This window comes from Juglans regia, chromosome 3 (genome assembly GCF_001411555.2).
Source record: "Juglans regia cultivar Chandler chromosome 3, Walnut 2.0, whole genome shotgun sequence".
NCBI lineage: Eukaryota > Viridiplantae > Streptophyta > Magnoliopsida > Fagales > Juglandaceae > Juglans > Juglans regia.
In genome coordinates, this window is record NC_049903.1 from 29,848,981 (window position 1) to 29,870,019 (window position 21,039).

General features: G+C 34.4%; 1 protein-coding gene, 1 long non-coding RNA gene and 1 other non-coding gene across 4 annotated transcripts; 1 reads left to right on the forward strand and 2 right to left on the reverse strand.

Annotated features, from left to right (window-relative positions):
* Positions 1 to 1,850: 1,850 nt before the first annotated feature.
* LOC109021408 lies at positions 1,851 to 2,523 on the forward strand. The gene is made up of 3 exons (XR_004801215.1): positions 1,851 to 1,919; positions 2,079 to 2,355; positions 2,446 to 2,523. It is a non-coding gene; the product is annotated as an uncharacterized LOC109021408 (long non-coding RNA).
* A 6,701-nt stretch (positions 2,524 to 9,224) lies between these two features.
* LOC118348110 lies at positions 9,225 to 9,315 on the reverse strand. The gene has a single exon (XR_004801255.1). It is a non-coding gene; the product is annotated as a small nucleolar RNA R24 (small nucleolar RNA).
* A 3,017-nt stretch (positions 9,316 to 12,332) lies between these two features.
* Positions 12,333 to 17,494, reverse strand: LOC109021409 (short-chain dehydrogenase TIC 32 B, chloroplastic-like). Of its 2 annotated transcripts, none has more exons than XM_035688036.1 (8): positions 17,093 to 17,494; positions 15,283 to 15,514; positions 15,116 to 15,195; positions 14,659 to 14,812; positions 13,580 to 13,658; positions 13,293 to 13,377; positions 13,114 to 13,160; positions 12,333 to 12,874 (listed from the first exon to the last, which is right to left on the reverse strand). In XM_035688036.1, the coding sequence occupies exons 1-8, from the start codon at positions 17,208 to 17,210 to the stop codon at positions 12,701 to 12,703; spliced, it is 969 nt and encodes a 322-aa protein (XP_035543929.1). In that variant the 5' UTR covers positions 17,211 to 17,494; the 3' UTR covers positions 12,333 to 12,700. The 2 variants fall into 2 exon arrangements, with proteins under 2 accessions (XP_035543929.1, XP_035543930.1); XM_035688037.1 differs by having other exon boundaries at positions 12,601 to 12,874; positions 17,086 to 17,180.
* Between the last annotated feature and the right edge of the window lie 3,545 nt (positions 17,495 to 21,039).

A 21,039-nucleotide genomic window follows, 5' to 3' on the forward strand; every position in this document is an offset into this window, starting at 1 on the left:
GCAGTAATATGAGCTAAATGGTCCAATAACAATTATAATGTCGAATTTGGCTTTTACATTAACAATTATAAATGTTTGGAGTAAAGGTTGCATCTAAGAGTTTTAATTTGTGGGAACTTTCAAGTTGGTTCATTATTAAGTGAACATATTTGGTTAAATTGATTTAACCCTTTTGTTTACAATCACTTGTTGGCATGTTCAGGAGTTCTAAGATAGTAATATTTATCCACATCATGGGATGGAGAGGGGTAAGAATTTCCTGAATTTATTTGGTGTGCATGCTTAAATAAATTGCAGCTGGCCCAACCATAACTTAAAAACACTATGTTAGTCCGTTAGCTTAATTAGTTTAATGTCCTAGGAAGCAATTGAGACAGTCGAACATTACTCTTACATATAAGTTAAATGCAACAAAAAGTATGAAAACTGTTGGATTTGGAGAGTATAGTGAATTGGCAGAATTTTGCACCTGTACATGAGTCTGTAATGGGCGGGATAAATTGGGGCCTGGGAGGGAAAAGTTGGGACTTGGGGGTAAATTATTTTTGGGTCCAGTGCTTTAGAAAGGTTAAAATTGAAAGAATGGTTCACAATTTGTTCAGATTTGACAGCTAGGATAAGATGTTATCTGATGGGTTTGTGAAGTCGTCAGGATATATTTGGTTGATCAAACTATGACAACCAGCTGCTTGTATGATTTGTTGTTTTTCCTCGTGAATTGCTCTTCACTTCCAGTGTACCCACATGGCAAATTTCTGAAGACTTCTTTGGGTCTGTGCAATTGGCAGAGCTTGGGTTCATCGCATAAATGACCTGGGAAGGAAGAAATTGGTGCATGCATCCAATTTCTGCTAACATTGTGTAGTCTTTTAGTGCAACCATGGTACAACTCTCGGTTATTTGACCATTGCCACTGTAGGAGCTTTTTCCAAGTATGAGAATTTTGCATAAAACCATAAAAACAGAGACAATAAAACATGCTTTTTTCATTTCCCTTAACCAAGTATGTCTTGTATGGTAATTGGTTTACGAGATTCTGTACATGAACCTTATCCATGGGTTCATTATCTGATATAAATTATATATATATATATATATATATATATATATGATAGGATAGTGTTACCTACCATTGGGTAGGACAAGGTAGTAATATTTTTTCAAACACTTGTATTGTGACAAACAGGTCGAGCTTGTAGTGTTGCATGGTTTAGGTGGGTAGTGTAGCACAATAGATGTTTTGAGTTTTGGACTACTGTTGCATAAGATGTTTTGCAAGTGGCTATGCTTTCTTAATTGTGAATATTTTATGTTTTTAGTTGGAGCTGGATATCGGTGGAAAATTGGACCCCAATTATCTGAAAATATGACTTATTTATCCATATATATAGTGGCTGTTAATATAGGTGTATATGCACTGACTGAACATTTCTAAGTTGGAACCCACATATGTAGCTCTAGTTGATTTAATGTCCATCAATTTCAAACCATCTTCAGAACAGTAACTGATGACACATTATTAATTTTGAAAAAAGAAGCATCTGCTTTGAGTGATGAGCAATGCGTCCACCTAAGTAGCCCAGATGTATTTCTTCCAACTATGATGATTGACAGTACCAAATTTCCACCTTATTCTTGAGTTCTATTTATATTTTCCTGTAGGAAAACATCAATGTCTCTAGCCAGACGAGGAAGAGATTGCAGGGGAGGTGGAGGGTTCAGACGAGTTGTGCCATATCAATTCATGGGACGGCCACGGCGTCCAATACTTTCATCTGAAACCCCAAATGATGATGGCATTGCGGGTAGTTCTGACAACTCAACGCATCCACCGAGTCTAGTTAGGCCGCCTCAAATTAAAAACTCAAGTCCAATATTGAGTGAGCGTAGGAGTGGAGGCAACAATGAAAATTTAAATGGTATGCAATATAAATATTGTTAGCCCCTACTATGATGCTACCCCACTTGTTGAAACAATTTGATATGTTGTACAAAGCATAAGCATTGTGGGTTCAAGAATAAGACTTAGCATCTGTGTTTACATGTTCCAAATTATGTGTCTATGAATGTGTATCTAGAACCTGCTGTAGAAGATGTGGCATCACCTGCAACCGAAACTGCCAAACCACCAAGACAGGATCAAGGGCTAGCGAAATGTATTGAGTTTGATAAGCTTCGGAAGCACGGAAAATATCTTTGAAAATTAACGATGGGCAAACCTCACCTTGCTGCGAAAATGCAACGGTGTTTACAACACGGGTCACATGGATCTTAAAGAATCATGGGGACATGAGTTACCCACGATGGACTAATGTACCCATGGTTGAGAAGGAAGAGCTAATGAACCATGTCCGGGTAAGTCAAGGATTTGGACTTGCACATTAGAAAGGAATAGTTGTTGGATATTAGATTGTGTTGTTGAAATTAATAACTTGTAAGTTTTAGGTTGACTTCATATTAGACTGGGATTTGGACAATCACTGCAAGGCGGTGTGGAAACAGCTACGAAAGCGCTTCAATGCTTTCCATCATGAGATTCACAAGAAATATTTGTCATATGATAGCCATGAAGAAGCCTTGACTAGTGCACCTGATATGGTTGGGCAGCATGTTTGGGCAAAGTTATGTGATAGATGGGGAGCGAGGCATTCAAGGTACGCCTTTTTTGCATTTACAACATTAACCACTTATTTAATAGGCAGAAAAGTATACTTACTGTGTATCAAGTGCACGCATGATTCGATTAAGCCACCTCATATTGTGCATCCTTAATTTGATATGTGAAGTTGCAAAGGGAAATCATGTATGAATTAACAGTGAACAATCACTTATTATATAGTAATGCAAAACGAAAGTTGACCATAAGAATAGATTAAGTCAATATCAAATAACTGAAGCAAAATAACGAGTGCACTAATATGAATTCAGCCTCACCTAGATGTGCTAATATGTGAAATTGGGAAGCTGTTACATAACCTGTCATACTCGACACTGTCATAGATTCTCAAAAGGTGAAATAGGCTGTGTATTACAAGCATGGTTTCTCGATCTGTTTTGATTCATGTCGAAACTGCTGAGACACAGGTAGAAGATGTAGACTCTAGAAATCATTACTTAAACCTAGTTAAAACCAACCTCACGGTAGCATAGTTTATAATTAAAGTATGTTTAATATGGTGGATGTTCCAATTTCTAACAGCCATTTCTTTAAATTATATCAGTGCCGGTGTTCAATTTCAAGTTCACGATATATTGTTGGTGTATTTGTAGAAAATGTCAAAGCAAAACAAAGAGAATCGTAACAAGCTACAAATCAATCACACCGCTGGGAGGAAGTCATTTGTTCGAATAGTAGAGGAGAATGTATGCACTTGTTACTTACTCTATTCATGATTTTTAACAAATCGCTAGCTAGACATGCAAGACATACCAAAAAACTGTAATAGTTTGATAACCCATACACAAACCAGATCAAGGAATATACATATATTCCTCGATTGACTTAACATACACACATTGAAGTAATTGAAAAATGCTTGGTTTCTGATTAGGCATCGCACATGCATTAGTTTTATGTATTATTGCACATTCTGTTAGTTTTACAATGATTATTTATGCTATGTTTGACAATGTTCAACCACCCCCAACCTGGTAGAGTTTTACAAGGAAGTTTGTTGGTCTAAAAAGAACGATGCATTTGTGACAGAGATGACGGGGGAGCTTTATGTGAGAATTGCAAATAAAACATTCTAGTTATAGTTTAGTAAATAGTTTTTGTTTGCTAATAACATGTTTGTAAAAAGTAGACTAATCGGATGGCATAATGTGATGGTAGAACCAAATGGTTGGCAAAATGCTTGATTTTGAACCTAGGCAACGTAGTGAAGAGGCAGCAGCTTCTGTATTTAGGGATGTCTTGAGATATAGACCAGGTTATGCTAAGGGGCTCGGTGAGATGATAATACCGGACTCTACGAAAAAAAAAGATCGTGAATGCCAGAAACGTCATGCAGAAGAAGTGGAAAGACACAAAAAAGTAGCCGAGTATTACAAGAGTGAGTTCGAGGAATTGAGGGCAAGCGTTAGAGTTCTTATGGAGAGGCAGGCTAAGTATGACAAGACATTGGGTAGTTTAGTAAACACAATTCAGTCACAAGGAGAGTCTCATAGAGAGACTTATGGTGACTAAAAGTTGCTGACCTTCGTTCTAATTTTTTTGTGGTGTTTTTTGAAGTAAATGGTGGCAGGTTATTTTTTGGGTTATGTAATTACAAGTTTTGGGTGGTGAATAGGAGTTCTAAGGCAGTGCTTGGTAAGTAGATAGGAAATATATATTAATATTTTGTGATTTTCTATTGTGGAGGACTTGTAAGTAACTAGGGCATTTCTGTGGGAACTTGGGATGAGTTGTAATTCTGCACATTGACTGGTCTCACTAATCCCTTTAGGTATTGACCCAATAACTTTCCAGGCTATTGGGCCTAATTCCCTCTTTATTAAAACTAGTACAATATTGCATACTTACACATATATTTTGTATTATCTAACAGGCAATTTGAATGCAAGGTTACTTACTGATATTTCAACCTACTTAACAGAATGGTGATGCCTTGCCTAACAAATGGATGCAGCTTGGGCTTCTGGTTAATTAGCACAAGGTTCCTATTCTCTAGTGGCTTTGTCCCTTTTTTGGGTTTTTAGTACCTAGGCATGTTTCTAAATAGTTACTTTAGCTGGAGAATTCCACAAAGTCATTTCAAACCTTCCCTTACATAATTATCATAATTTTTGGTATATAGATTCTGGATTTTAAGTAGCAGTGAAAACTTCGTTGTATGTTATTGGACATGGAAAGGGGATGGGGGTACGGGAGGAGATTGGCAGAATAGTATTTATTGCTTTAACCTTTAATTCTTCATAGTGAAAGGGGTCAAATTCACCTGAATTTATTTAAATTCACATGCTATGTGGGTCTTAAGTGGGTACGGATTTTCTTTATAATTGGTACTTGCAGTAATAATAGTTTAGATTTATTAACCCTTCCTTCCATGTTCTTATATATTCCGGATGTCATAATTGATTAATTGCAGGCTCATTTTTTTTTTTTACCCTCATTGGCTATATGTACTTGGGGAATTGCATTAGCTCGGCAAACTCAACAGTAATGGGTGTGTGTTTTTACAGCAAGATACTATATAATGATTGCTGCCATGTGTTAGGGTACTTTTTGGGAAGAGGCTCCTTGAGGTGTTGATCCTGGATGCATGTTAGAGAGACCAATTTGATATTGTGACACGCATTAGCTATGTTGGGGTACAACTCATCATGGACAAGGAATATATGGTGGATGATCAATTGTGAAGTGAATGACTGCTTAGAGAATGAAAGTCTCATTGCCTGTCTCACCTCAGCCTTGCCAGCCATTAATATTGATGCCTATAAGTTTTAGCTTAAGTTGGATTATGTAAGGTTTATGCATGACTTCTTTGTATTTTAACAGTTTCTAATCAACTAGAATTAAGTTTGTAAATGCTGTTTGATCTGGACATCATGTAATAGTTACAAATCCTTGATCAGTTTTGTCGTAAACTAATCAATGATTTTTAACAAATGTATGGGGATGGATCATAAATATACTATGTTGTTGATTTGATCTGAATACACTACTTCTTACTTAAAAGTATGTTATAGCAATGCATATATGCAAGTTAATTCGTGATACATATGGTTTTGCATTTTTGAATGGAAGGATGATTTTCGTATTACCTATTGTTTGTAAACAATTAGAAAAGATTATCCAAAGCAGGTAGTGATGCATTTTTGTAATTCATATATGAGGGGTATACCACTGTGTTGGTTGCAATATTTGCAGCGATTTTGGGGACTCGCTGGGATTGTTAATACCGAAGGCACATTACACCAGCCATCCCAAATGGTTCAGATATTTGCAGCAATGCTAAAAATCCACTGGAAATGGGCGTTGCATTTTTAGAACAACCAATTGCATCGAATTAAGACGCCGTTGCAAATACCTACAAGTTTTTCTTAGTGGCATCTGATCTAGAATGATCGCCGGAAGTAATAAGCGACGATGAATAATTCGCTGCAAAGATGATGTTTTGTAGCAAATTTTTTAACTACTGCAAATAATGGAGCAGTTTATATCGTCGAAAATAAAGATATGCGGCGGACATATTTGACGAAATAGAGTTGAATTGCCAGCGAGATGAGTAAATCGATGATACTATTAGCGGCGATCAAACGAGCAATTGCGGCGTGTCAAAAGCGCCAGTAATAACTATTTCCTATAAATTGTGTGTAGTACTAGTGGCGTGTTAAATGGTCTATTCCAACGAAGATGAGTTCGCCACAAATAGTACTAGTAGCAGCGATTACTGGAAAAATGATGCAATCTCTTTGTTCAGTCAGTTTTTTGGCAACAACTCTGCAGCGAAGAAGAAATCGCTGGGAAAGGCTTTGTTGTGACGATTTAATGGCTTGTTGCGGCGAATATGGAACGCCGGTAAAGGCCACATTCCTTATAGTGTGACCTCTAACTTGTAGCATTGTTGGTTATCTAATTGTATGAAATAAATGACTAGAGTAGTGAGGAGGAGTATTTTTTGATTGAATAGCTCGATGGGAGAAGAGGATGACCTGTCAAATATGCCCTTGACGAATTGTTCAAACTCTATGAAGTTGATGATTTAGTTTAGATTTAAATTTATTTAATAAACCTTATTTTGTTATTGTTGGAAAACTGAAACTAATGTTTTTTCTGATACTTTTTATTTAGGCTTATTATGATACCATGTCAACACAATTTGTTTCACCATTTTTTGGGACACAACTTCCATATGCTCCACCAACCCCTAATGCCCATCCCTTACCCTCCATGTGCTACTCCTACAAATCATAATACTCCTTCCACAAGCACACATTACCCTTATATATGGGTTGTTAGGTAAATATAATACATTCTTTTATATCATACATTGTATATAAAGTTAATTAACTTATTATAATACCTTCTTTTATATCCACCCATTTTGTAGTCCCCAATTATCCAACCATTTGGGTCATATAGCACTGGTACATCAAGAGAAGTTGAGGAAATTGCTAAAAGTGGGCATGATGAGACTTCAAAAACAATTAATGAAAGTGTAATTGTGAAGCTCCCTACAGATACAGAAGGTACAAGTTTGCACTCAAACGACCATGATATTGAGCAAGTGGATTGCACTATTCAAATTTGTGAGTTAAATATAAGAATTTAGAATTTAAAAATTGTGGATTGAATGTTTGGTTGTTTAACTATATATGGTTGTTATGTAATGATAGTAAAAGATTGTGACATGAAGGCTAAGGGGGGTATTGACGAGGATGGTAGTGCGATAAATCATGAATCGGTGCTTGTTGATGAACCCAAGTCTGGGATGACTTTCAAGGATGAAGCCTCACTAAGTGCATATTACAAGCAATATGCAAAACAAGAGGGATTTGGAGTGAGGACACAAAGAACTAAACGAGAGTAAAATGGGATGGTGAAGTATATTACACTTGGTTGTTCAAGGGGTGGAAAGCATACAAGTAGTAATAGTCATGTATCGAAACCACGTCCAACAACAAAGACAAAATGTAAGGCAAAAATCAATGCTTGGTTCGATAATGGTGAGTGGTGTCTAACTAGTGTAGAACTTACCCACAATCATGGATTGAACCCAGGTATCTAGATATTTTAGATGCCATCGGAACATAGACTCACTTGCTAAATGGAAGCTAGAATTGAATGACAGGGCTCATGAGATAAGGATGAATAAGAACTATTATTCATTTGTTGTTGAAGCGAGAGGCTTTGACAACCTACAACTCACAGAAAAAAAATTGCAGAAATTTCATTAATAAGCCAAGACACATTCGCCTTGGGAAAGGAGGTGGCGTGGCACTCCTAGAATATTTTGAGAGGGTGCGTGATATGAATCATGATTTTTACTCTACTATGGACTTGGATGAGGAGGAATCTAGATTAAGAAATGTATTTTAGGCTGATGCACGTAGTAAAGCATCGTACCTATATTTTGAGGATGTCATTATATTTGATAGGACTTATTACGAATAGCAGAAAATGCTTCTTTTTCACAAGTTGTGCTGGTTTTGATTTCATAAACTGAGCACAAAATTGCATGGATTGTTCTACATTGTTGACTCGAAATAAATTTTCTTTGCTTTCTTAGGTTGTACCTACCTCTAAGGGTCAAGCTCTTGTCGATGAGTATGACATCAAGTTTTTGAAATTGTATGTAGGCAACATGCTATCAAGACATGGATGAGGTTTTCTTCTCAATAGCAAGGGATATTAAGTGCAAGCTTGCGGAGACTGATTCAACACCCACTAGTGTCTAGCGGAGATCGCCCTATACTTTTTCCATCACTTGGATGGTTTTTGGTTATCCCACTGGAATTTGTATTGAACAATAAAAAGTTGTTATTTGATGTGTTTTTAGAACTGGAATTTATATTGAACAATTATGTAAGTATGATGGGTTGTGATGAAATAGTTTTTGAAAGTCTGTTGTAACATAAGCATGCTTTTTTTTTTTTTTTTTGCTTGCACTGCTAGAGCAGCTTATGAACGTTGGTTTATTGGCGTTTGTCTTGGAGTTTAATATAACCAGAAACTTTAGGAAATAAATACTACATGTATGCATGCTAAAAGCTCCGTGGCTTTAGAGGCTTCATAAAAGAAAGGAAAAAATACCACAAAAAATGAAAAGAAGTTGAACGAGCAATAGAGTCATGAAAATATAATCACCTTCTACAAAAAAGAAATGCAAAAGTACAATGATTGTCTAAAATTGATGAGTTCTCAGTCTGAAACTGATTAGTACAAAATAACCTAATACAATACATTAATTATCACTTTTTACAGTGATGAGAATGATCATGAGTCCTTAGTCTGAAACTGATTAGTACAAAATTTGCCTAATACAATACATTAATTAGCTTTTTCTACTTCCCTCTTCAAGACTTTATCATCCAGTTTATGAAGCTCTCTCTCTCTCTTCAAGACTTGTCTTCCAACTCAATAGATAGCCATGACTATCCCAGCTAGGTACAAAATTCACTTTGGAGTTTTGAAGGAGCTGCTCAAAGACAGAGAATAAAACGAGAAAAAGCCAAGTGAAGTACTCAAATATGTAAAGAAAAAAACTAATTGAATACTAGAAGCTCAGAAGCCAAGCGTAACAAACACATTTCATCGAGAAAACCATATCATACGATTTCTTCTACATGTTAATGGCTCATCACCAGAGAGTGTTGATATTTGTGGCCAATTACCCAAAAAAAAAAAAATAAAATCTAAAAGGAACCAGCTTGTTTGAATAGTAATTGTTTTCTTGTTTGCCCGACCCGATACATCCCAGTACACAAGCACATTTCATATTTTTACAAGTCCCTTTTCATAACACACATAAAAGACCCTGAATTACTCCTACCAATAAAATGGATGGTTCAAGTCCTGCTTTCTCTTCTTTTTCATAAGAAATAGCTCAAGCCATGCTAAGAAACATGAGAAGATAAAAGTAAATCAGAACCGTGAGAGATTTTAACTTAAGTGCTAAAAATTCATCAAGAACTTTAATACAGAGAAACAAAAGTTTAAGTAAAGAGAAAATTCTGTGATTTCTCTCTGCATTTTTCTAGGACATCTTTAAAATAAGACACTTTAAGAGAGGACATGCAAAAAAATGCATCTTCAATTCACTCCAAAGACCAAAAAATGTGTCTTTTTGGACTCCACAAAATAAAAATATTCCTAGATAATAGGTATCAGACAGGTCCAAGGTTTAGCAAAATAATCTTCTTTCTATATAGTAGACATCTTGTAAGATAAAACTCAATTTCCTTAATATCCCACAACACTTCCCTGCCGTCAAACAGAAACTAGCTAGTACATAAAATTTGAACTAGTGAGCCAAACTTAAAAAGATATATTCGAACTCCTGTTGCAACTCCCACTTCCACAAAACCTAAATCATTATGAAATATTTAAACATTTTCTGTCAAGTAAAAAAAGTTTCAAACGTTTAATAGCTCATTTCCTTCCAAATAGTCGGAAAAAACACAAACGTAAAATTCAGAATTCAGAATCTTTTCCAAATAGTCGGTATACACACACAAAAACGCATAAGGGGTAAAAGAAGGGAAATATTGAAGTACCTGAAGGGTCTGATGCAGATATGGGTCTGATGGTCAAGTAGGGTCTGAGAAATGCGGCTGATGTTTGTGGGAGAAATGAGGATGGTATGAAAACACACGAGGTTTTGTTTTAAAGAAGGATAAATTGGACATTTCATATGTGTTTTATAAGTATCATGCCTTTCGTGTTTTATAAGTGTCGTGCGATATAGCATTTTTCAATTTGGAATTGGTGTGAGAAATATAACTTATAATTTTAAGATTTATAACTTATAATTTAAATAATAAATTCTATTATTAAAAAGTTATTTACTGTTTAATAATCATATGAATCACTTTCAACATATTATATTTGTTTGGAAATAAATTTAAAAAATAATTTCAAAAGTAAAAATGATGATTATTTAATTTTTTAAAAATTATGGTCATATCCTTAAAAATTTGAAAGTTGTAATTATCTTAAAGTTGTATGAATATTTTTACCTATTAACAGTCTTTTTAAAATTGGAACTACATTCCTGATTATCCGAAAAAATACGTGAGTAAAAACATCAAAATAATGCTTAATTATTTTCCTTAAATATACTTTTTAGCTTATTTGAAAGTAAAAATTACTTTAATATATAACATTCAAACAGCTTAATTTTTTCATTAAAGAGCTTTTAAGACTATTTAAGTAATTGTTAAGACTCCTAATGTAACTCCAAACAAGCCCTTAGTCTTTATATTTTTATATTTTCGAACCTCATTTTGTTTGTAATATATATTTTTTAAATTTCTTAATAAATCATAACTCATTGTAAAATTAGAATACATATAAACAATTAATACAAAATACAAATAGATTTAATATACATTGATCTGTCAGATTTTTATATTAATGATGCGTTTGGTGCTTATTTTTTATTGCTCTAGGTAGTTGTAGAGTTGTGTCAAAAAGTTCTACTAAACAGTAAACATACGCTTTAAAGTGCTTTAAAGTTACTCCAGTAATTTTCAACATTAGCGGCGAGTTTTTCAACAAAAACTACTTCAATTTCAATAACTTATCCGAAGTTCTACCCAACATTTATAACTTTCCTAGCAATTTCTCAGCCAGTAATATTAAATACTTAATAAATGTTGAGTCCTGCCATGTACAGTCGAGTTTGCGAGGCAAGGTGCATTAATCTGATGTGGCGCGATGCCGTAAGCTTCAGTAAATAAAAATGAAGAAGCAAGCAGGCAAGCAAGGTTCGCAAGTACAGATCTCGATTCTCCTCTCTCGGTAACAAGGGATAACTCTAAAAAAAGTATGTTTCATCTTCCGAATCCCTTACAAATTATTCTCAGCTCTGAAGCGATTATAGTTGTAGATCTTAGTGCCAACTCGAATTCCAGGATATCAAACAAAATCTGAAGCTGAAATCCCATATATTACACTTAGCTCGTGCTCTTGGCCAGGTGACCTTCTTAGAGAGAGATCTTATTCGCTACATTTGGTCCTTGCATGCGTTAATGGTGTCAGAGTTTTTTTTTGTCTGTGAATTCACTGTAGATTTGTGATGTGATACTTTGATACGGCCTGTGGTTTTTTTCTATTGCATGTTGTACATTCGTGTTGTTCCATGGATTTCTTTTGATGAATTGAGCGACTGGAATGAACTGAGTTTGAATCATAACTTAACAGTTCTATTCACAAACTTTTTTCTTTTGCAGCTTTCTCTACACTTAGTACGTGCCAAACATCTCTCTCTTTCTCTAAAGGAACCGTTTCATTTAACTGACAGGCCACGTTGGACTAGGGCGCAGCGATTGCACTAACATGACTGCATTCAGAGTTTTTCATAAATGTTATGGAGACCACTTAATGCGTCAATCTCTCTCATTCAAGGTCCGTTGAGTTCTTAGATCAGATCTCTAGCTATCCCTTGTTATCTTAGAGTGAGATTTTAAGATTTATGAAATGGATGTTTAATTCGTTTTCGGGAAGCACATCTGTATTTTGTCTATTCTACTACATGGTCGAAGCGTCGAATCTGGTCTGCATGCTGCATGCATCACTACCCTAGTTTAGTGTATCAAGAATAAACTTGCAAAGGGTTGGTTGTTTTGCATAAAACACTTCAAAAGGAAAGTGGGAATTCTACACATTAGATAACAAATCATCAACAATCAATCAATCGATTGCTTGAATATAACATTCGATCCTTGCCAGTACAAGAACTGACTGCAACTGCAATTACATCTACTTTTCTATAAGATAGTATAACAGATCAACCAAAGCACTGGTATAATTTATCAAGGGAAATATTCTTGTAGATTACACAAAAGTAATTTTACAAACTGACGTGATTTGATCTGGTTCGTTAGATTATAAAATTATTTTTATTATAAAATAGATCTAACGGATCAAATGAAATCACATCAGTTTGTGAAATTATTTTTATATAATTTCTCGGTAGATATATATAACAATACTCATTTATCAAACATGCATGCTGTACGTAGCTTGCTGTTTTCAAGGGTTTGAAGCCGAATTAACCAATTTGTTGCTGAAGTCCCAGAGTTTTCGAGCCAACACAGCATCCTTGGCTAAGGCACTTGATTCCATCTCATTGCAGTCCAGATAGTACTTTCCAGTCACACCTTTCAGATTTGGGTGGAGTGCGACGTAACAAGTCGTGGCTGCACCCTGTAATAATTAGTTAGTTGATGGCAAGAAGTAAATTTAATTATTTTAATTAAAAAATGTATAGTCTACACGTAGATTTTAATAAAAATAAATTTACGAACTGACATATTTTCATGTGATATTTCAGTTTGTAAAGCACAATTTATAGATGCAACCGTTGTTATATGTTTGCTTTCGTAAGATTTCCGTATATATAGATATATATAATAACATTTCTCAAATTAACTGTAATAATCCACCTGGGGTATGTTCTTCCATAGTAAATAGGTGAACAACTGCAGCAATCCTGCACGTATATAGGCACACACATGACCAAATTAATTATGCAAAAACAAAAAACTAATATATATAAATATATATATATATATATTAATTTATATATATATCCATTAGGGGATGTTTTGGGAATGGAGCGTACTCATCATAACAGGAGAATGCCTCATTAGGGGAGTCATTATCAGTCCTGGGTGGACTGAATTTGCTGTAATGTTTATACCTTCTTCCTGCAATAATACTCCATTTGACGACATAAATATGCATGCATGCGTTCAATGAATTAGCAAATTTCTATCAATTATGTGTAACATTTTGACATTTTTCTGTAGTTAGATCTTAGAACTTAGACAGATATAGGGGTCGGTTTGGCCTGAAGATATATATTTATATATTATATATATACATGACTATATATATATGAGTAATTACCTTAAGCTGACGAGACAGCTCATTGGCATGCAATATGTTTGCTAATTTGGATTGCCCATACGCCTTTTTGTCAGAATAACTGAAACAAATATGAGGAGCCTCTCATAAGATAATTCACCATATATTTTTGTTGACATGATTTAAGTGATCATGATCAATGTTTCTTTCGAATCTGAAGTAAATTTTGATTAATGGTACTCACATTCATAATTAAGATCTAGCAAGCATTCCCACCCTGTATTTTAGATGTATATGCAAAATAGCTAATGAAATATAAAAAATGAACCCCATTAGATTATACAAAACATTAAAAAGCTAATTTATATTTGAGCAAACCCTATTAACTACATCTATATATAATCCCTAGGAGTTAGCTCAAGTGGTAAACGTCTTAGTCTTGGTGGCTCCCAGCAAGGTGCAAGGTGTAAGGTTCGAATTCCACTAGGTGAAAACAATGATCTCTAGGCCATCGAGTTATTACTCGTGGTGCAGTACTTGTGAGAAATTTTTTGTCGAGAGCCTGTGTATCCCGAGATTAGTCGGAACGTTGTTTCTTGACACCTGGTGGCAATAAAAAAATATTCCTTTTTCTTTGTTTCTCTCATTCCCTCATTCTTTATTATTTTCACAAATTCCTTTTAACTTGTCCTTAATTATTTAGTGAACAAAAAATATTACGAACATATAACATACTCATTTTGTTTTTATCTTTTGATTTTGATTTTTTTTATGTATATATTGTGCTATATATTGTCATTTGTTTTTTGCTGAGAGAAATTTAGTTATTTCGTGCTTTAAAAACAAGAGAGGGCACATATATTACAACTGAAATGTCAAATTCAAAAAGTGTTTTGCTATGTACAGTCACTTTTATGTATCTTTTGCACACTCTATCAATGTAATTGGTAAAAATAATTATTTTTTATTTTAAAAAATAGAACAATAATATTAGTGGAATGCACAAAAAATATATAAAAGTAACTGTATATAAATTTTTTAATTAGAAAAATGATGAAACGGGTAGGTAGGTCAAAATCATATTATAAAATGAACAAAATTTAAAAATTTCTAATACGTACCCAACGCTATCATTGATGTTGTCAAATCGAATCCCATGTTCGTAAGTGTGGTGGTGTGCAATTGATGACAAGTTGACAATCCTGCCCTCGATCCCTGTTGTTCTTGCTGTGTTCTTCATTTTCTCCAGCAGAAGATTTGTCAAATGAAAATGCCCTGACAATTAGTGAAATTAAGTAAGATCATGACCAATCAATGGCACTACTACTGCTGAGATTCTTCACCAATCCTTATCTATGGAGATAAATAATTTTGAAAAACACTAAGTAAGAATTAATTACAAATAAAAAAGATTAAACTGATGTGAATTGAAATGATATGTACGTTAATTAGATATATTTTATAATAAATTTTTTTTACAAATTGACATATCAGATCAAACTACATGAGATTTCAAAATATTTTTTTAAAAAAACAAAACTAATTAAGCATTTCTCAATAGTTTTTCATGCTGCAAACCAAGATAATTTGTTGCAAATTGCATCTCTATTCCATCTTCTGAAAGCTGGAAGGGGCAGAACATGACACCGGCATTGTTTCTGAAATGTGGAAATTTTTCATTTGTTAGTTTAGATCAAAAGCAAACTGGGAAGAGAGAGAGAGAGAGAGAGAGAGAGAGAGATCACATCAAGATGTTAAGGGGAACGTCAAGAGCATTGAAGTGGGCAACAAATGCTTTAATGGAATTCATTGAGCATAGGTCGAGCTTAAGAACATCCACACGAGCAGTTTCGATGTCTTTAAAGATTTGTTGTTTTGCTGCATTAGCAGCTTCCATGTTCCTCGCAGCAATGATAACATGAGCTTTCCGAAGAGCCAAGACCCGTGCTGTCTCCAACCCAATTCCACTTGCCCCTCCTGTATCAATTGCGAGTTCTTTCATTTGAATATAATATCCAATACAATTGTACTGGCCAAAACGTCGATCCATCAAACAAACATATATATATATATATATATTCAAAGCCTATTATCAGTATATATAATTAATATAGGTGTAAGAAAAATACAAATTTTCATCATTTAAACTACGTCAATTTTAATATATATAGTATATTTTTTGATACATGAGGGAATGAGGATTCACTCAGAAAACTAAGGTGTTGCCAATTGATCTAAAAGATCTTGATAATATAGTATCAAATGCATGCTTAAATGTATATGTCACATCGATCGGATCGAAAATGACGGATAATAATTAAAAGAATGATAAATAGTATTCCATAATTAGGACAGCTCATTTGAGTTTCTATCCCAAAAGGGCCATGGAAATTGTGTCACACAGCATCATGTTAAAATTTAGGGCTCATTAAACAAAATCATGCCAATTAGAACTCACATGAATGATGTTATAAATTGCAGAAACATTATCATGCCTGTAAAATCTATCAATTTGATGCCATTGATGTGTGTGTGTGTGTGTGTGTGTGTGTGTGTGTGTGTATATATATGCATATCATGTGAATAATAATAACAAGTAGTTGGCTGGTTTTCCTATCCCTATCTCTGTCTTTGGGTAGTAGTACTAGTACTAATACTTGTCATCATGGGGCAGGTTGAACGATATATATCATTCTCCCATTAATATCAGAATATTATTGGACTTATATAATTGTATGGGGATGAGAAGAGGCCTTAGCCTTTCCAGTTTCCATCATAGATTAATTATATCCATAATTAGATTTTCCTGACCAACAAGGAATAAATACTACTTGGCGTCGCAAAAAAGAAAGAAAAATAAAAAGGAAATACAATTAAAGAAATGGACCTATGTATCATGATGATTCAGCTCTTTAATTGATAGGGTTATTAATATCGAACCATGGAAGTTGTTGTACTAAGATGTTTATCGAAGGAACAATATGCATCCAATTGTTTTTTCCAATTTTCTGTATTGGTTTATTGGGCAGGTTACTTGCCATCAATCAATATCATATATTATTTTTGTGAGATTTTTTTTTTCTTTTTTTGTAGTTAAAACATTTCTCTTGAGTGATTAGTGTATGTCATAATCCTAATGCTAATATATATATATATATATATATATATATATATATATACACGCGCAAGCATGTGTGATTATGATTAAAAGACGTGAACGGCCGGCTCGTTTGGATTCAAAGAGTGTTTCATCTCATCATTACAATTCTTTTAAATTTTCACACAAAATATAATAAACAATTCAAATTTTTAAATCTCATTTCAAATTTTTCAAATTTCAAAATAATAATAATATTAGAAAAATAATATTTTATATAACTTTTAACTTTTATCTAAAAATATCTCATCTCATCTCACTATCCAAACCAGCAAGAAAATGAAGCTTTTTGATCTTTGATTTGGGTTAAAAGGAACCCTAGCTTTTCAAAGATATACCATAACAAATAACAAACAGTCATAAAATGAATGAAAGAAAGAAGAAAATGTACAGCTGACCGGTGACAATAGCAGTGAGGTTAGCGGCGTCAATGCCTTGGGTAACCTGCTCAGCAGTCGAAGCTGATCCAAACCCACTTGGCCCTGCCCTCCCTGTCATCAATGAGAAGATGCCCATTTCCTTGAAATCACTACTCACTCCAAATAAACAAAACAAAACCCCAAACACTGCCAACAAGAACCTCAAACGTTCTATCCTTGTGTCTACACTGGTTAGCACTTCTATATATAATCAATCATGTGTACATGGAGAAGAGATCACAGGCTGATCCAGAGAGAGAGAGAGAGATTTTTCTTTTGTGTTTGGTCGGCTAAGGAAAAGGACGGTGGAGGAGCAGGGCATGGGTAGAGGTAGAAAGGGAGCGGGCTGGGGCACCATATGCATGAGAGAATTATAAGGAGTTTGGAGAGTTGTAGGTTGTAAACGAAAGCGATATGATGTGTCATAAATGGGCGCCGGTGAACTGCCGTTAATACCCTCAACGACCTTTCCACTATTTCCTTCTCTCTCCCCGCCCCCTTTGCCTAAAATTATGGTCATTAATTTTCTTTTATTATTATTTAGCAGCTAGCACCGTCGAAGACTCGAAGGTGGGGTGATCTAATAATTAAGGAAGTTGTTGATTTCACCTAGACATAGAACTTTAGGTTATGGCCCTATAAAAAAAAAGGGTTTAGGTTATGGCGCATTGATTTCTAAAATAAATAATAATAGGAAACTTTAGAATAATGGCATTGCATTTCCTAAAGTTTCCCCAACTTTTATTAGAGAACACACCTCATAATATATATATATATATATTATTTTCTCTGTGGGTTGTTATATTTAATATAGATTGTGATATTAAATATGTGAATTTATTGAGTATGAGTTATTATGTATTTACGTGAACCATTATCTCAAAGAGATGCATTGGTTCAATGGTAATGGTATGTTGTTTCAAATGAAAGGGTAGGAGTTCGAAACTCTACAAGTGCAATTTGATTTAATAATTTTGTGAAGTGTTGGACTTGGACAGACACAATGCGGCCAACCAAGCCTTGCACGTGGGCCAAAGAGTCATAACACTTGGGTGTTTGCACATGGGCTGAATAGGCACTTTGATATGGTGCAATGTTTCTCAAAAATCAATTTAATTGAAAAGGCACTTCTGGAGACTCGAACCAGTGCCCTCCCTTTCCCAAGTGAGGCGCCTGTTAACCACTAGGCTAAGTCATACCCTTTGGTCTTTAAGTGAAACATCATAACCTTTAAACCAGTAACTGCCAGTAGAAAAGTCACAAGTTAAGAGTTGTGATCTTTCACATGGTGTCACTTCATTCTCTATAAATAGGGGATGAGACCCACGAATTTCATTCATTCCATTCTCTCATATTTTCAGTCACTTGCACAATTTTGTAGAGAAACTCTGAAGGAAAAATTTCAGAATTGCTATCTACAGTTGGTGACTTTGTTGTATCCTGGAGGTGAATTGCTTGTAACCCGGTAGCAAACTCTTTCGAGTGGGGGCAATTATCACCTTAAAGATAGTGATCAACACGCCTCAAAGTCGCATTTATTTTTCAGATTACTGTATCCGCACAAATATTCTTTAACAATTTTAAGGTGATAATCGCAATGAGATCAGAATCTGATATGACGACTTTCAAGATGATGAATCAAGACTTTGTCAAACTAGATAGGTTCGATGGAACAAATTTTAATCGCTGGAAAGACAAGTTGATGTTCATTCTTACTACATTGAAGATTGCGTATGTTTTGGACTCGAACTTGCCAGTACTTCCAGAACCCAAACCTGACGATAATGATCAAATCAAGGCAGAACACAAGAAGCGTGAAGAAGATGAAGTGGTATGTAGAGGACACATTCTAAATACACTTTCCGATCGTCTCTACGACTTGTTTACATCAATCAAGTCACCAAAAGAGATTTGGGATGCATTGGAATTAAAATATAGAACCGAAAAACAAGGTACGGATAAATTCCTTATTATGAAATATTTTGAATTTACAATGAATGATAATACTTCGTTGATGGATCAAGTCCATGAATTGCAAGTTTTGGTGAATAAACTTCGAGATCTTAATGTTGAAGTTTCTGAACCTTTGCAAGTCGGGGTTATTATTGCCAAACTTCCTCCAAGTTGGAATAATTATAGAAAGAAACTTATGCACACAACAGAAGATTTCACTATAGAGCAAATTCAAAAACATTTACGAATTGAAGAGGAAACTCGAATTCGTGATAAGAAATTATTTTCTCAAAATGGCTTTAAAGTGAACTTTGTTGATGAGAAAAATAAGTTTCAAGGTAATTTTGGAGGAAACAAGAGAAAATTTAATGACTTTTCTAACAATGGTGACAAGTCCAAGAAAATAAAAACTTGTTACAATTGCGGAAAGAAGGGACACTTTAAGCGTGAATGCAGGTACAAGAAGAAATACAAGAAAGAAAATGGCAATCCCAATAGTGCAAATCTGATCGAAAAGGAGACTTCAGAAATTGTGGCCATGGTCTCTGAAATGCACATTAGTATGATTACAGAGTTAAATATGGCTACAACAACTGAGTCTTCTGATTGGTGGTATGATTCAGGCGCTACCGTTCATGTTTGCAATCAGAGATCTCAATTCAAAAATTATGAAGATGCAGCAGATGGACATGTAGTACTAATGGGAAATCACAACTCTGCTAAAGTTGTGGGAAAAGGAACTGTGGAAATTCAGTTCACTTCTGGAAAGAAACTTATTCTTGTTAATGTTCTTCATGTCCCAGAAATAAAGAAAAATCTTGTATCAGCAAATTTGCTTTGTAAGAAGGGTGTCAAGACCGTAATCGAGTCTGATAATGTAATTCTTTCCAAAGGAGGAGTGTTTGTTGGAAAAGGGTACTCTTGTGATGGAATGTATAAACTAAGTATTAATAAAATAAGTTCTGATTCTGCTTATATTGTTGAGTTTTCTACTTTGTGGCATAATCGTTTAGCACATTTGAACTTTAAATCCTTAAAGTTTATGTCTAAACATAGTTTAATTCCATTTAATTATGGACATGATGCTAAATGTGAAATTTGCATTCAAGCAAAAATGACAAAGAAACCTTTTCCTAAAACAGACAGAAATACACAATTATTAGAACTTGTGCATTCTGATATTTGTGAATTAAATGATATTTTAACTAGAGGAGGCAATAGATATTTTATTACTTTTATTGATGATTTCTCAAGATATACATATGTATATTTAATGAAAAGTAAGGATGAAGCCTTCAATATGTTTAAATCTTATAAGTCTGTTGTTGAAAATCAAAAGGAAAAGAAAATTAAGATTCTTCGCAGTGACAGAGGCGGTGAATATTTTCCTACTGAATTTTCTTTGTACTGCGAGGAGAATGGCATAATACATCAAACTAGTGCACCCTATACCCCACAACAAAATGGTTTAGCGGAAAGAAAAAATAGGACACTAGTTGATATGGTAAATGCTATGATTTTGAATGCAAAATTGTCTTTAAATTTATGGGGAGAAGCATTGCTCACGGCATGTTATTTGCATAATAGAATACTTTCTATGAAATTCAAAATTTCACCATATGAATTGTGGAAAGGTAGGAAACCAAATCTGGAATACCTAAGGGTATGGGGCTGTTTAGCCTTTTATAGAGTTCCGGACCCAAAAAGAACAAAATTAGGTCCAAGGGCAATCAAGAGTGTTTTTGTAGGATATGTTGAGAATTCAAAAGCATATAGACTTTTGGATTTGAATTCTAACGTTATAGTAGAATCAAAGGATGTGGAATTTATTGAAGATAAATTCTATAATGATTCTAAAGCAGTATCAGATCCTACTCAAACACTAGAATCTAACTTGAGTCGGAAAAGGAATTGTGTAATTCCTGACACATTGACTGAACCGAGAAGAAGTCAAAGAGTTAGAAAAGAGAAAA